The 17,235-nt window shown below is 39.2% G+C and overlaps 1 protein-coding gene across 4 annotated transcripts in view; it reads right to left on the bottom strand.

The window, feature by feature from the left end:
• Nucleotides 1–17,235, bottom strand: part of DNAH11 (dynein axonemal heavy chain 11) — a 353,143-nt gene that overhangs the window by 251,118 nt on the left and 84,790 nt on the right. For all 4 annotated transcript variants that reach the window (XM_065938807.1, XM_065938805.1, XM_065938808.1 and 1 more), the window contains exons 28-29: nt 16,795–16,921; nt 711–860 (exon numbers count right to left, since the gene is read on the bottom strand). In XM_065938807.1, the coding sequence (XP_065794879.1) occupies nt 711–860; nt 16,795–16,921 (277 nt within the window). The remainder of the gene's footprint in view (nt 1–710; nt 861–16,794; nt 16,922–17,235) is intronic.

Genomic DNA, 17,235 nt, shown 5'->3' with positions numbered 1-17,235 from the left:
ACTGTTCTTTAATAGAGGCTACTCTCTCCGTTACTTGTGGATTAATTTTTAAGTTATACAAGCATCATCATAAAAAGATGCAATTCCTTTAAATCATCTGAAATTACCAATAGCTCCTTCATAAATCATAACGAGCTGTTCTTACAGATAACTGTTAAGAATATATTTGAGGTGTTTGTGAGAGAAGAGAACACGTTAACTGTCTGTGCATGTGGTAACTGGTATACGTGACATCAGCTTTGTGGACTCAACCAAAGTTATTTACAAGCAGCCATTGACAACATCCACCTCAGAATCCTGAACTGCAGCCACTTTCTAATGTGCTTCACTGCAAGGCGCTGCTTCACCGTAATCTTTCCCCAAATGGTGAGCAGGGCTGAAAGTAATTCTCTCTGCAGAAGACTCAGTCACTGGGTGGCATTTGCTACTAATTCTGGGGTCTGCTCATTCAGCCCATGGCAGTCCTTCCTGTCCAGCTCAACTGCTAGTATCTTCGAGCCCGTGCAGGCTGCTGAGGCCTGATGCACAGCGTAGGAAGCTTGGCAGAGGACTCCTCGGACACACCAGGCTGACGTAAACAGGCATCTCAAAGCACAAGACTAAGCAGAACCTGACAACTGACATGAACGGACAATTTCTGGTTCCATTCAACTTTTAAAAATGACACCCCATCCTCCCCTAGCATAGAGAATCTCATAATCAGCTCTTACATGGCCTATGCATTCACACTCAGCTGGGAATGGGACGTACTCCTTGTCTTTGCTGTACATTCCAACCGCCCTGTGTGCAGAGACATCCTGATCATCTTCAAACTGCAGATCCGCAATGCTGTCGAAGAGTTTGGAAAGGTGGCGTGTAACCTAAGACAAGATACAAGAAGAGATAAGAGTACTTCCTACTGGAGAAGCATTCTGGGAATCGAGAGGTGGCTAAATGAATTCACAAAACTGTCTTTATATCATCACAGAGTTGCCTTAAAATATTTTTTTTCCTTCCAAATAAAAATCATTTCTTCAATTTCAGAGTCTGAAATGACCTTGGTGGAGAAGTAGCCAGGCACTCTGATCACATCATCAGGTGTTGGGAGGTGAATGCTTACCTGGGTAGGTCATCTGTTTTCTCCTTAAAGTTGGAGACTTACTAACTTCTCTATCTGTACCATATTCCTGCAGCAATCATTCTGCTGGAAATTTTGTGGTCAGGTTATTAAAATTCAGATATAGTATTTTACTTACACCATAAAAACTTTATAAAAAAGGTATTAAAATATTTGAAACAAAAATGTAAATTAGACCTTCTCCTTGGGTCAGGTCACTTGCTACCATGCATCTGCTTTGACACTGACATGAGTCCCATAGCATATTTGTTACATAAGAAGGGTGAACGGGATTCTCCCATTTTCACTGACAAAGAAATTGAAAGTGAAGTATTAGGTGACTTCATCAAGTTGACATTGCTAAATGTAAGTGGCAGTTAGATCTTAAACCTGCAAGTCCAGGCCACATTTACAAAGTTCAAATTCTTCTGGCCTCCTAACTTTTTAGATCCTAAGTTGTGGGAATCCCAAAAGAATCCCCAACAATATAACATACCCTGCGCAGGTTCCAGACTACTTAAAATATAAAACAAACCATGTTCAAAAACAAAGATCTGCATTTGTTCTGCTAGAGGTCAGTTCAGAGAGGAAAGCCCAACTGGTCTCCATACAGTACATGAGAACCAGTAAGCCTTCTCCATCTGGTCATATCAGAACAGGCTGGGACCGGCCTCTCCACCTAAACGGGCTGCCGAGGAGGAAAGGAGAGGAAGATGTGTGTTCTGCAGGCTCTCAGTCAGGCAAGCCACTCTACCTCCTCTGGGGTAGACTGAATAAAGGGCAGAGTGAACCACAGGAAGTATCAGGAGTGGGAACAAGTATTCCCTCCTTACACGTGGCACAACTAAAAACTGCAAAGCAGAACACAGTTTGGTGAATCCTCAAAAAGTTAACATAGCGACTTCCCTGGTGGTCCAGTGTTTAAGCATCTGTCTGCCAAAGCAGAGGACACGGATTCAATTTCTGGTCTAGGAAGATCCCACAGGCTGCAGAGCAACTGGATCCATGAGCCACAATGACTGAGCCCACGCTCCACAACAAGAGAAGCCACCGCAAGGAGTAGCCCATGTACAGCGACCAGAGAGTAAGCCCCCACGTGCCTCCACCAGAGAGAGCCTACAGTCGGCAATGAAGTTCCAGCACAAAAACACATACATAAAATCAGAAAAAGAATTAATAAAAGGTTAACATAGACTTGCCGTAAGACCCAGAAATTTCACTACTAGGTATATACCCCAAACTACAGAAAACAAGTACTCAAAATACCTGTACAAAAATACTCATAGCAGTATTATTCACAAAAGGTGGAACTAACCCAGAAGTCCACTGACGGACGACAGACACCCTGTGGCATATCCATACAACGGCATACTGCTCAGGCATCAAAAGGAATGAAGCACCGGTGCATGCTACAGTATGGAAGAACCTTGTTGAAAATGTCATGCTGTTAGAAGGTGGCCAGGGGGAGCAGGCAAGGGAAGGTAGTGACTTCTTGATGGGCGTGGGGCTTTATATCAGGGTGATAAAATAATTTGGAACTAGGCAGAGATAACAGATGCACAACACTGTGAATGTACAAAATGCCAATGAATCATATGCTTTAAAATGCATAATTTTGTGTTGTCTGAATTTCATCTCAATAAAAATAATAAAAAATAATAAAAACTAGAAGATGGTTTCAAGCCACAGAAAATTTCTTGGCACATGGCATTACAGCCATCTCTGTAATGAGATTTTCTTGAAATACAGATTAACCAGACTTGATAACTATCCCAACATCAGCTTCTAGGAACAAGAGCAACCTGCCTAAATTTCCCACATGACAAGACCACTATCAATACTGGGAAGGAACTCAAGGGTGATTCAATCTCTGAAGCTTTTAGCCTTCACATTTTTGTTGTATTCGCTCTTTTAGAAGAAAATCACAACAAGGAATCCCCCCCGATGAAAACAGATGATTTTCTGCGGCTCTCACTTTCAGTGTAGACAGAGTGGTAGCCGATGATCACTGCTTGGGTTATCACAGTTACTGCATCCCTGCACATAACCAGAGGACATTTACACACAGTCTCTCCAATCATCTCACAGTTCGCTGTCACAGCTGAAGTGGCCAGCAAGTGCACAGATGTTTAACGGCTTCTACTGCATAATGGGCCTAAATAATATTCAGGTACAAAGCTGCAGGATAAATGAGACCTCAACCATCAGACATCCTCACACATCACTGCTTTGCCAGGAAAGCGTTTCATAAGAACTTCTAATCCTGCAGTCATTCAGTGGGTGACCAGGACATGAAAACCCCACAGCTTGCTGTTCTCCTGTGACTTATACCTGGCATGCTGGAAGTTAGATAGTTTCCAGTTCGAGCTTCTGAGAGAACACAACCATTTTCTTAACTAACATGCATGCTGTTGCCCTCAAATTAGTTCCATTTTTTTGTACGTGTTAACACAAAATTTAAATTCCTCTTTGTTAGTTGGGTCTTTGGAAAGATCTTTAATTTTGCAAAAAATAAAAAAATTAGAAACTGATGCCTCCCTCTTTTTACCTAAGAAGAAACAGAATGGATATGAACATTTCAAATCATGAAATTCAATAATCTGATTATATCTTGAACAGGTTTCTAAAAGGTTAGTGACAAAAACTAAAAGGTCAGTGTTTCACAGATTTATAGTAAATCAGGTGCATGCACCCATTGGGGTGTAGGTATTCAGGCAGGTCCCGCTTTGGACAGTAGTGCAGGATTGTAAGAACACCTGTGCAACCTCTACAGTCAATGGGTAAACATGCAATTGTGCTCTGGACTTTAAAAATTTTTGTTAAAATATTAAAATCCCTCTCACTCTTGGTTGTAGAAGTATAGGGAAATAAAAAACTGTAAATAAATATTTAGTACACTAACTGAAAACCCTAAAAAATTAAAAATTGTTTTAGTTCTTTTTAGGAAACTTATCAGGAGTAGTTCAAACAGCACTTGCCTCCTTCTTCTCATCTGAGAACTTAAGATCCCAAACGAGCATCTTTCCTGTGCTTTGTGTAATAATCTTCATGTTCCTTTGGAAGTCTGGATCAGCTGCCAACAGTTCATCCTTTGAAGCCCCGTGTCCTGGTATTTCTAAGAGTTTCTTTAATGTGGATTTTTTTTTTTTTTTTTTTGGTATCACTACCTTTGGGAAATCTTCCTCCTTTTTATCTCAACCACTGTTTACATTTGTTTTGATTAAGTTCATTTTCACTATAGTCCTCTGACTGCATATCTAGAATCTCTCAAAAGGTGATGTCATTTCTACATTCAGCTTTTTCGTCCATGACTATATTTATGATTCAAATTTCACTTTAGCGTTATCAATTTTCACTTCTTTGCTACACTTCCAACTTCATCACTAATTGTCTCTTTTGATGGTGTATTTTTATAAAATATCAGGTGGGTTCTTCCCTGGGGACAAATTTGTAGCACACTATGTTCTCTGCTGGCTTCGTGAGAACTGAACAGCAAATGTGTGATGGCCAACCACAGACAGACTTTGAAAAGTGTGACGCTACTGATCATGTGTCAAGATGTACATCTGTCATTCACGTGGCGATTTTTGTGGACTGAGGAACCAGCAATTAAGTTTGTGCTTCTCAAGATCGGTCACAGTTAACACACCATAGTATGTGAAATGTGAACCATATTATTGGGGGGAATGGAATTATATAATCAATCCTTGATAACTGAAATTAATATTTTTCAGATTTCTGCACAAGGAGACCTGTCTTTTTAAGAGCTTTCATTTATGTCTGTAAATAAAGTAAAAAAAAACCCTACTTATCTCAGTAATTTTATAATTTAAAATGAAAACTAATACAATGATCAGATCAACAGTCTGCTCTATGTTCACCTAGAGAACAAAGGGAAGAAAATGAAATTATGTAGCTTCTGCATGTGCGTCTATGCACAGTTTCTGTGTATTGCTATGTACTAACTTCTCCGTATGGCTATCATACATTCTCAAAGCTTTCCCCAGTGCTTTTTGCTTATATTTCATTGCATATTTGCCCATCTATGAAAGATGCTGCTGCTGATTAACAGAGATAAAATAGACACAAAGTCTTAATGTCATTCTTAGCATGGTGAACACCTCAGAGTTCACACATACATAGTAATTAACTCATTTATTCATAATGATGGTAATACTCATGATAGTATTTGTGAGAAGTATATAACATCCGAAATGTAGGCAGTCTTATCTATTTTTACATGTACTGAGTCTATTACTCAGTAATATGAGTCTATTACTTTTACATGTACAAAAATTTAAGCCTGCTAAAATGTTGAATAGTTTGTTGTCTTTTATATTTTTAATAATAGTATAGGTGACAGTACACGGACACATATCATTGTCTGAAGCCTAAATATGCAAAAAACTTCTAGGAATATGTTTAATCAGTTATATCACTTTCATATAATGATAACTTCTACAGATATTAAGCGTCATAGTGTAGAAGAATATTTCAATTTTTTTCAAATATAGTGTTCTGACCTACACAAACACATTAAAAAAAAGTCACCATAATCACTCAAATATAACATCAAGGAGTATGCTAATAATATTCTGATCTTCTATATTTTTCAAACTTTCAGTAGTGAACATGCAATTACATAATTCAGACTATATTTGTTGTTGTTCAGTCGCTAAGTCACGTCCAACTCTTTGCGACTCCGTGAACTGCAGCATGCCAGACTTCCCCATCCTTCACTATCTCCCAGGATTTGCTCAACCTCATGTCCATTGAGTCAGTGATGCCATCCAACCATCTCATTCTCTTTTGCATCCGTCTCCTTTTGCCCTCAATCTTTCCCAGCAAAGATATTAATTTTTTTTTTTACAAATTTTGTAAATCATTATAGCTAATATTAGGTATCAGATATTACCTGATTTGCTTTTACCAAAACTAAAATCATAGTATACATATTTTGCCATTTGATGTTGTACTTATTGATATAACTTGGATATAACTATATTATCAATGCTGATTCTGTATTTCTTCCTAGACATTTTAGCATGTGTATATAAATGTATATAAGTGTGCTGACAACACAAATTGAGTTTTCAAATAACCTTTTAAAATATAATTGTATAGAGAGAAAAGTGAAAAAAAAATCATAGGTGTACAGCTCAATAAATTTTAGCAAAGTGAAAAAAACTCTTGTAAACACTGAGACAATTAAGAAACTGAATATATCTATATCTGTACCCAAAAATTCCTCACGGCCCACGTCAGTCACTAGTCCCTCCTCTCAAAAATGGACATTACATAATAAAGGTCATATACAACAAACTCACAGCTAACATCATTCTCAACAGTGAAAAGCTGAAAGCATCCCCTCTAAGATCAGGAATAAGGTGTCCACTGTCATCACTTTATTCCATATAGTTTTGCAAGTCCCCTAGCCATTGTAATCAGAGAAGAAATAAATAAATAAATAAAAGGAATCCAAATTGGAAAAGAAGTAAAACTGTCAGATGACATAACACTATACATAGAAAATCCTAAAGATGCTATCAGAAAACTACTAGAGCATATCACTGAATGCAGTAAAGGTGCAGGATACAAAATGAAGGGAATTCCATGGTGGTCCAGTAGAGGGGACTCCCTGCTTTTACTACCAAGGGAGTGGGTTCAAACCCTGGTAAGGGAACTAAAATCCTCCAAGTCAAATGGTGCAGTCAAAAAAAAGAATTAATACACAGAAATCTCTTGTATTCCTATAAATTAATAATGAAATATCAGAAAGAAAAATTAAGGTAACAATCCCCTTTTTTACCACCACATCAAAAAGAATAAAATGCCTATAAATAAACCTACCTAAAGAGGCAAAAGACCGCTACTATGAAAACTGGAAGACACTGAAGAAAGAAATCAAAGATGACACAAACAGATGGAAAGATATACCATGTTCTTGATTGGAAGAATCAATGTTGTCAAAATGACTGTACTACCCATGGCAATCTACAGATTCAATGCAATCCCTATCAATTTACCAATGGTACTTTTCACAGAACTAGAACAACTTTTTGTTTTTAATTTGTATGGAAACACGAAAGACTCAGAATAGCCAAAGCAATCCTGAGAAAGAAAAATGGAGCTGGGGGGTATAGGCCCCCGACTTCAGACTATACCGCAAAGCTACAGTAATCAGACACAAAAAGAGAAATGGAGAGCAATGGAAGTGAATAGGAAGTCCAGAGATAAATCTATGCACCTACGGTCAACTAATCCATGACAAACGAGGCAAGAATACACAATGGAGAAAAGACAGCCTCTTCAGTAAGTGGTGCTGGGAAAACTGTACAGTTGCATGTAAAAGAATGAAATTAGAACATTCTCTAACACCATACACAAAAGTAAACTTAAAATGCATCAAAGATGTAGAAGTAAGGCTAGTACTATAAAACTCTTAGAGGAAAACATAGGCAGAACACTCACTGACATAAATCACAGCAATATCTTTTTGGATTCACCCCCTAGAGTAATAAAAATAAAAACAAAAATAAACAAATGAGACCTAATTAAACTTAAAGACTTTTGCACAGTAAAGGAAACCATCAACAAAACAAAAAGAGAACCCACAGAATGGGAGAAAATGTTGGCAAACAAAGCAACCCACAAGGGATTAATCTCCAAAATATACAAATAGCTCATGCAGCTCTATGTTCAAAAAAAAAGATCAAAAAAGGTCGGAAGCTCTAAATAGACATTTTTCCAATGAAGATACATGTCCAAAAAGCACATGAAAAGATGCTCAGTATCACTAATTATCAGAGAAATGCAAATCAAAACTATAATGAGCTATCACTTTATACCAGTCAAAATAGCCGTCATCAAAAATTCTACAAACAATAAATGCTGGAGAGGGTATAGAGAAAAGGGAACCCTCCTACACTGTTGGTAGGAATGTAAGTTGATAAGACCACTATGCAGAGCAGTATGGAGGTACAGTGGAAAAAAAAAAAGGACCAAACAGGGAACTACAATGTAACTCTGCAACCCCACTTCTGGGCACATACCCTGAGAAAAACCTAATTCAAAAAGATACATGGACCTCCAGTGTTCATTGCAACACTATTTACAATAGTCAAGACATGGAAGCAACCTAAACAGACATAGGGATAAAGAAGATGTGGTACATATATACAACAGAATATTAAGCAGCCATAAAAAGAAATGAAATCGGGTTATTTGTAGCAATGTGGATGGACCTAAAGTCTGTCCTATAGAGTGAAGTCAGAAAGAAAAAAATCAAATATCATATATTAAGGCATATATGTAGAATCCAGAAAAATGGTACAGATGAACCTATTTGCAGGACAGGAACAGAGACACAGACATAGAGAATGGACATGTGGACACAGGTGGGAAAGGGGAGGGTGGGATAAATTGGTAGATTAAAACCGACATACATACCCTACCATATTTACATAGTGGGAACCTGTTTTATAGCACAGAGGGCCCAGCTCAGGGCTCTGTGATGACCTAGATGGGTGGGACAGGGCAGGGGTGGGAGAAAGGTCTCAGAGGGAGGGGATACAGGTACATGTATAGCTGACCCACTTCACTGTACATCAGAAACTAACACAACATTGTAAAGCAATTATGCTCCATTTTTACACAAAAGCTAATGTTTCAGAACCAGAAACCCTGCCCATTGAATTTAAGTTGGAGCTGCTGAACAACCTGACAGCAAACAAAAGCCAGGATCAGGAGTTTTAGATTCCACAGCAAAGCCTAAGACTCTTTAGCAGTGGGATCCCAAATTTATACAATTTTTTATCTTGTTACATCAAGTAGTGTTTTAATCCTGCATTATAATAACCCTGATTTTGTTGTATAACTTATAAACTCACTGTGGAAGGAATTCCAATAAAAGAGCTCCAACAGAATTCTAAGCAGTGGCAACATATTGGCAAAATGAAAAAAAAAATACATATGTTGTTATATAACCTGTAGTTAACCATATGTTAACCATTTTGCAAGGATGATCAAGGATAATCCCTACTGGATATATAATTTATGATTTTATTTAAAAGCTGATTGTCTATTTTCTTGTCACACACATAAACGCCTAGGCCATTTGAGTACAAAGCCACCTTTATACAAAGGCATCCATTTGAAATGTGACACAGTCCTAAGTTATACTGGCAATCCACTCCAGTATCCGTGCCTGGGAAATCCCATGGACAGAGGAGCCTGGTGGGCTACAGTCCATGGGATCACAAAGAGTTGGACATGACTGAAGTGACTAAGCATGTGTGCATGCATACCAAGTGGAGCTATTCTCACTGGCAATTTCTATAATAAACTACACTTAGACAAACAGCTTCCATTCCTTGGTGTTCAGCTGAAGGTGAGTAGAGGTAATGGCAAGGTAGTCAAAACCATAACCATCTTTTATGTCCATTTTCTTTTCCTGCCTCTTCCTTTATTCCATCCTCAGCCCCAACCTAAAGTCAAGGACAACCGCCTCCCTCCAATGCAGGTACCTATGAGCCCTCCAACCTTCTACTCCCTACAGAAAAGTTGGAATATTTTTTATTTCAGCTAAAACTTATTCACTCTTACATGTGGCCAACTAACTACTTGCATCTTCAGCCTTTTTACTCTTGATTGTCTAAGACATACTAGTTAATTTTATGTTATTTTGGGCTGTGCCACATGGCTTGCAGAATCTTAGTTCCCTAACCACAGATCAAACCCGTGCTCCCTGCAGAGGAAGCATGGAGCCCTAACCACTGGACTGTCAGCAAAGTCCCTCCCTTTACTGTCTCAGGAGGACTAATCCTTGTCAAGAAGGCTGGGACTCACCATTAGTGATTGTTGAGCTGCATCACCCTGATTCCTGAGGTTCAGATCCTGAGGCATCTTCACTCCATCACAGAGATAACCAAGTGGAAGCACTATCCAGAAATATACTGTGCTTGTGGGGATGTGGGGTTTTAGACATCTGCCCCTTGAAGATCCAGAAGTTCTTTTTATTGCCTAATACTAAGCCCATTTCTCACAAGCACCTGTCCAAGTGCCAATATTGACAGACTATTAAGGGTATCAGTTGAGTGCCATCTGCCTCATTCTGCAATTTAGGGAGTTCTCAAAAGACAAGTTGGCAGATTTCTTCTTACATAGGTTTGGTCTGATGCCATGAAGGATATTTTTGATGCAAACATTCAACATTTCTGAGTATGTATATTTTCTGATCTTGTCAGTTTAGAAAATTGCAGCCTCAACTGCCATAGCAGTGGCTTTCTGGTAGTCACATTAAAACAGGAAAGAAAAAAACAGGTGAAATTAATTCTAACATGCTTTATTTGACCTAATATACCCAAAGTATTGTCACTTCAACATATAATTAATAGAAGAAGTGCTAATGAGATATTTTACATTCTTTAAGTCTTTGAAACCAGGTGTATATTTTGCATTTATAGCTTATCTCAGTTTGGATTCTTCATCAGACATACTTGATCTGTCTTTATGTTTCATAAGATGCACAGTTGAGAAAGTAGACTCACACTCAAGTTGTTTCAAATTTATGTCTTCCAATAACTGAATCAAAGATCAACTCTAACACATTGTAGTTAAAAATTCAGTTTCTCAGTTGTCACATTGCAAGTGCCCATTAGCCCCATGTGGTCCACGGCTACCTCCACTATGCAACACAAATGCGGCTGATCACATAGAAAGTGTGTCTTTCTTTAGTATAGCTCCAACATGGGGAAGTTTTCACTCATCATCACATAGAAGATGAAGGAAGACAAAACACATCAACTCTTCTAGGACAGAAAGATCTTTCAGGTCATAAGGAACCAGTGGCTAAAAGCTGGTTGTCTGCTATTTTTAGACACTGGATTACAACCTGGGAGGGCACCTCAGGGCAACTGATGTTACCCAGGCTGAATTTAACCACTACACTTGCTTTACTTGAAAAATACAAACAGATGTTTTTCTAAGCAGGAGAAGAATCACAGAATGTTAATACTGAATCATGTGCTACTGCCCAATTATTACTCCATGTCCATTAACCCTGCAAGGACACCTCTAAGTTTGTGTTCCCACAAGCAACTGCCAGAAATTTCTGAGCACTTAAGTTACATGGCACAACCCTATCCTCAGTCCTTGAGATAATCTATGAGACTGGGAGATCAGGATGAATTCTAGGAGAAAAATCTTTAAAACTTGACCTTAACCAAACTTACTGAGAGCTAAAAAGCCACTGAAGGCATTTTAGATGAACTGACGTCATCACTCTGACATTCCAACTGAAGTACCTTAAACTGGGCATGTCTGCTTATAGAATGCAGGATGTAGTAATATCAGCCCTCCGCTAGCTGATATGTTCAGGCTGATCAAATTCCACATCAATTGCAGAAACCCTCACTTGGACCAGCACTCTTAAATTGAGTGTAGTGGGTGGAGGAGGGGAACCTGAAGAATTCAAGTCATTCACAAGATGTCAACATGAGTCATCTACCCACAAAGGGCCATTGCATTGTTATCCCATAAGCTGCAGTTAACATGTTATCTCTGTCACATGACAGGGAGCACATTCAGGATGTTAGCACAAAAGGCAGAGATGGAAAAGCGGTGTCTGGTGGCCTGAAACTGATTCTGATAATGAAAGAGAATGCAGGAAGGCTTGGCCCTCTGGCATAACAGCCGTAAGCATTAACTCTTCCACGTAAGTGACCAAAAGTTGAGATCACACCTTGACTTTGCAGAAACACTGCAGGGAAAGAAGCTGACTGTGGCTCAAGATGACTCAACTCATCCTTAGCACTTTTTCAATCCTCTGCCCCAACAAGTCACACCCTGGTAGTACTTGCACCTCAGAGGCAGCTAAACCCTTTTCCCTAATAAGGACTCTTTCCTAAAAGTGGGACAACATTTGATGTGAAATTGAATTGCTTAAGGTTTAATTCGTGGAACAAAAAGATCTCAATGAAGTCAAATTTTGAGCAAATTTGAAATAGTGCACCTCAAATGTCAAAGTGTTTCACAAATGGAATCGTTTCAAAGCTGGCAGGTCAGGAGAACTGTAAACTGCGTTTACCCTGGAGCTACACAGTCAGACAGACCCATTCAGCTAGTAAGCAGAAATATCCTACCTCCTTTTGTTGATATGGTATAGACGGCACCACGGCTGGTACTTATTAGCATGGCTGTGAGCCATTCTGGAGACTCCCTCTGCTGTGACTTTAATATTCAGCTACATTAAAATTTAAGATCTTTTTAATGCCCGGCATTACTAGTCCTACATTAAAGAGTGTTACTAGCACTGAGAAATGCACCTGAGGTTCAGGGGTTTAGAACTTACAATTAAAATGCTGTGAATGAAGCAGACAAGAAGACTTGTATAATCACAGTGACATGAAAGGTAACACTAAAACACTGGAGTGATACTGTGAAAATAGAAAGAATTATTTTAAAGGTACATCTTTTCAGTTTACTTTTTTAAAAAAAGCAAAACCTCACCCTATAATTTAGGAAGGATGTGGAAAAACAGCAGTTGGCATCATGGATGCATATACCTGTGAGCCAACAAGCATGTCTAACACACGAAGCACTTTCTGATGATCTGAAAGGACACAGACTGGGTGACAAGTGTATGTTGAATCATCTGCTCCCCTAGCACCTGCCTAGGACCTCAATTAAGGATGGAGAGGCCCTGGGCACGCACATGCTCTGAAGACAGCAGACAGGGATTAGGACAAGTTGGTCCCTTCAGGGCTTGACAAGACACATCTCAACAGCTTACCATCATCTGCCTCCACACACCCCTTCTGGGAAAGCACAGCAGGGAGGTGGGGAGAGAGAAACGACCATCCTCACACCTGTGAGTTATCAGCCCAGAGGGGGATGCTCTGACTTTTCCTCACTCCTCGTGGGACTTCAAGGCGGAGGACTGTTTCCCCAACCTTTGCCCTTTAACTTGTTCAGTGAGTGGGGTTGGAGAACCACTCACAGAATCCTCAGGTGCCTGCAGCAAGTGAATCTGTGACAAGTCCCTACTTTGCACATCTGTTTAGGTGGAAAGGAGGAACCAAATGTAACAAATGACTGACTACACTGCCAAGGGCAAGAACTAGAAGCACTGAGAAGGACTTGGCTCTGCGTATATTCCCCTGGGAGGCTCCTCCTGTCCTGAGGACTTGCTCCTGTTCCACAAGAGACCCAGATGTAGGTACTGGCTGTCAAGGGGCAAGGTCAACAGCCACTGCTGAACAGAGAAGCAGGAATATGCATTAAGAAAGGGCAATGACTGACAGATGACACCCCTCCCCCGCCCCTGCCCAAAATAAATTGGTAGGGAGGAGGAATGAAAGATCTCATTTCCAGGTTCTTTATGTAAAAAACTGGTCCTGACACAGAGGTGAGCTTGGAATTTTAAACTACATCTTGCTGAGTTGCTTTGGGTTTCTTTAATTATTAAGAAAAAGGGACAGGAGCATTACAATGCCTATCCAAGGTGTTATAAAGGGATCTGCTACTCAGTGTAAAGAGATTCAGCAGGGTACATTTGAGATTAATAATTGTAGAAAAATCAAAATGTCTCATGTCTATATTCTGAGTAATACTGTTCAATAAAACATCACATATGTGTTTATTATGTTTAAAGAATATAAAAGAAAAATCATATTCTTACTTACAGATTTATGCACCTAATTTACAGAGTTAAAATTCGGAATTCTAAGTATTTCAAATTTGCAAGTGTTTAGGAACAAATATCTGGAATAGGATATGACACCCTCTATCTCATATCATCACCCTAAGAGATCAGAGGCACAGCATAGAAAGCCCCAAAATAAATCCACCTATGGTCACCTAACCTATGACAAAGGAGGCAAGAATATACAAGGGAAAAAGGACAGTCTCTTCAGTAAGTGGTGCTGGGAAACCTGGATAGCTACATCTAAGAGAATGAAATTACAACACTACCTAACACTATCCACAAAAATAAACTCAAAATGGATTAAAGATCTATGTGTAAGACAAGACACTATAAAACTCTTAAAGGAAAACATAGTAAGAACATTCTTTGACATAAATCACAGAATTTTTTTTTTGACTCATCTCCTAGAGAAATGAAAGTGAAAACAAAAAAATGAAACTATTTATTTAAACCTAGTTAAACTTAAAAGCTTCTGCACAACAAAGGAAACCATAAACAAGCAAAAAAGACAACTCTCAGAATAGGAGAAAATATTTGAAAACAAAGCAAACAAAGGACTTATTTCCAAAATATAGCTCATGCAGCTCAATAACAGAACAACAAACAACCCAATAAAAAAATGGGCAGAAGATCTAAATAAACATTTCTACAAGGACATACAGATGGCCAAGAGGCACACGCAAAGATGCCCAACATCATTAATCATTTAGAAAACTGCAATTCAAAACTACAACAAGGTATCACCTCACACTGGTCAAAACGGCCCATCATCAAAAAGTTTACAAACAATAAATGCTAGAGAGGATGTAGAAAAAAAGGCAACCCTGTTTCCTGTTGGTGGGAATGTAAATAGGTACAACAACTATGAAAAACACTATGGAGGTACATTAAAAACTAAAACAGAACTATGACACAATCCTGTAATCCCACTCCTGGGCATGTACCCTGAGAAAATCATAATTCAAAAAGATACATGGACCCCCAGTGTTCAATGAAACACTGTTTACAGTAGCCAAGACATGGAAGCAACCTAAATGTCCATCAACAGATGAATGGATAAAGAAGATGTGATACATATACACAATGGAATACTGCTCAGTCATAAAAAGAAAGAGAATTGAGTCATTTGTAGATAGGTGGATGGGCCTAGAGACTGTCAGAGTGAAGAAAGAGAAAGGCATATATTGTATATTAATGTATGTAAGTGGAATCTTTAAAAATGGTACAAATGAACCTACTGCAGGGCAGGAATAGAGATGCAGATGAAGAGAACGGCTACGTGGACACAAGTGGGGAAGGGGAGGGAGCGACACTGGGAGATTAAGGTTGACACATACACACTACCACATGTAGAATAGCTAGTGGGAACTTGCTATATAGCACAGGGAGCCCAGCCCAGCGCTCGGTGATGGCCTAGATGGGCGGATCGGGGGGTGGGGTGGGAGGGAGGTTCAAGAGGGAGGGGATGCATGTGTAGTTACAGCTCATTCACTCTGTTGGACAGCAGAGACTAACACACTGTAAAGCAATTATATTCCAACTAGAAAAAGAGAAATGAATGAGAGAAATAATCGACATAAATACTGTGTCCACAGGACATCAGAATTGAGGAAACTGTAGTGTGAGGTGACACATACTCCAAAGAAAATGGCATAAATATTTTTAGAGAAAGAACACGGAGACAAACCTATAAAAGTAAAGCACAATCTGTGATATATGGTCAAGCCCAGGAGTCAGCTGTAACAACTCTAAGATCTTGAACAACCGAACAGATATAATGAAAAACAATATCCTCGTTCATCGCAGCACTGTTTATAATAGCCAGGACATGGAAGCAACCTAGATGCCCATCAGCAGATGAATGGATAAGGAAGCTGTGGTACATAAACACCATGGAATATTACTCAGCCGTTAAAAAGAATTCATTTGAATCAGTTCTAATGAGATGGATGAAACTGGAGCCCATTATACAGAGTGAAGTAAGCCAGAAAGATAAAGAACATTACAGCATACTAACACATATATATGGAATTTAGAAAGATGGTAACGATAACCCTATATGCAAAAGAGAAAAAGAGACACAGAAGTACAGAACAGACTTTTGGACTCTGTGGGAGAAGGTGAGGGTGGGTTGTTTCGAAAGAACAGCATGTATATTATCTATGGTGAAACAGATCACCAGCCCAGGTGGTATGCATGAGACAAGTGCTCAGGCCTGGTGCACTGGGAGGACCCAGAGGAATCGGGTGGAGAGGGAGGTGGGAGGGGGGATCGGGATGGGGAATACGTGTAACTCTATGGCTGATTCATATCAATGTATGACAAAACCCACTGAAAAAAAAAAAAGTGTTTAGGGGAAGGAGAGCTTGGGGATTTGCACAAAGTTTGTCTCTGATCCATGCTCTCAGATTACAAAAGATAACTGCCTCTTTTATTTGCTTTACACACTGTCATGGATGCTACCTTATTTTTGAATGAAGAGGAGAAAATTAGAGGGTGGAGGATGAACCTGAAATTATACCAATACACCTCTGAACAGCACTGAAGCCTAGCCCAGCTTAGTAATTATAAGGGTTACCCTGGAGTCAAGGTTTTGAAAGAAGATACCTGCCATGATCTTGTTCCCAGCGACCCAGTCTTTCCCAAGAAAACTGTGAACCAGGCAACGGAACCCCAGTACTTGTCCCACAATTCTGTGGATTTGGAACTGGTGTTTCTTCCATTAACTCCTTGCAGGGCTTTAGGCCTTTTACATTTGTTCTCCTTTCTAGACATGTGTACAGTGTCCCTTCACTGAGGACAAGGTAGTTATCCTTCCTAGTTCCTTTAGCACTGCCTCTAACATCTCTCTGTTGCTACATTAAGAATTTTTATTGCATATTTTCTGGCTCTTGGAACATGTGACATGGTGGGTAGCATTTAGACAACGATAGAGAAACTGACATTCCTTAGCTAACAAAGGACAATATGAGACGTTCAAAATCAGTATTACCTGTGTAGGTTGAGTTCCCTTTGAAAGAATGTCAAGTAAGTCTGTGGAAGAGATGAAATAGAAGCGTGGGAAAGCCAAACGCTTGGTTTCCAGGTACTGAGCAAGAGCTTTTTCACAGAGAGAAAGTCTGTATGAATGAAACATCATTGTAAGCATATTTTGCCCATTCAGTTATTAAAATGTCAACAAAACCCAAAGTGTCTCAATCTGTCCATTCATCTCAATAAGCTCACTGTTTAACATGGTACCTACCTCCTTCTCTTATAACATCATCATCTCGTTTGTGACTAATGTGCAAGTTGTGCCAAGTAGGAGGAGATACACACACACACACATTAGTTGAGACTAAATACAGGTCAGATTTAAGTTGATGTTACTTGTTGTCACTTATTTTTTTAATAGTTCCACTATAATATAAAACTATTTTTTAACTAGACAAAT

The sequence above is a fragment of the Muntiacus reevesi genome, chromosome 6, assembly GCF_963930625.1.
Source record: "Muntiacus reevesi chromosome 6, mMunRee1.1, whole genome shotgun sequence".
NCBI lineage: Eukaryota > Metazoa > Chordata > Mammalia > Artiodactyla > Cervidae > Muntiacus > Muntiacus reevesi.
This window is presented reverse-complemented; position numbering and strand designations above follow the sequence as displayed.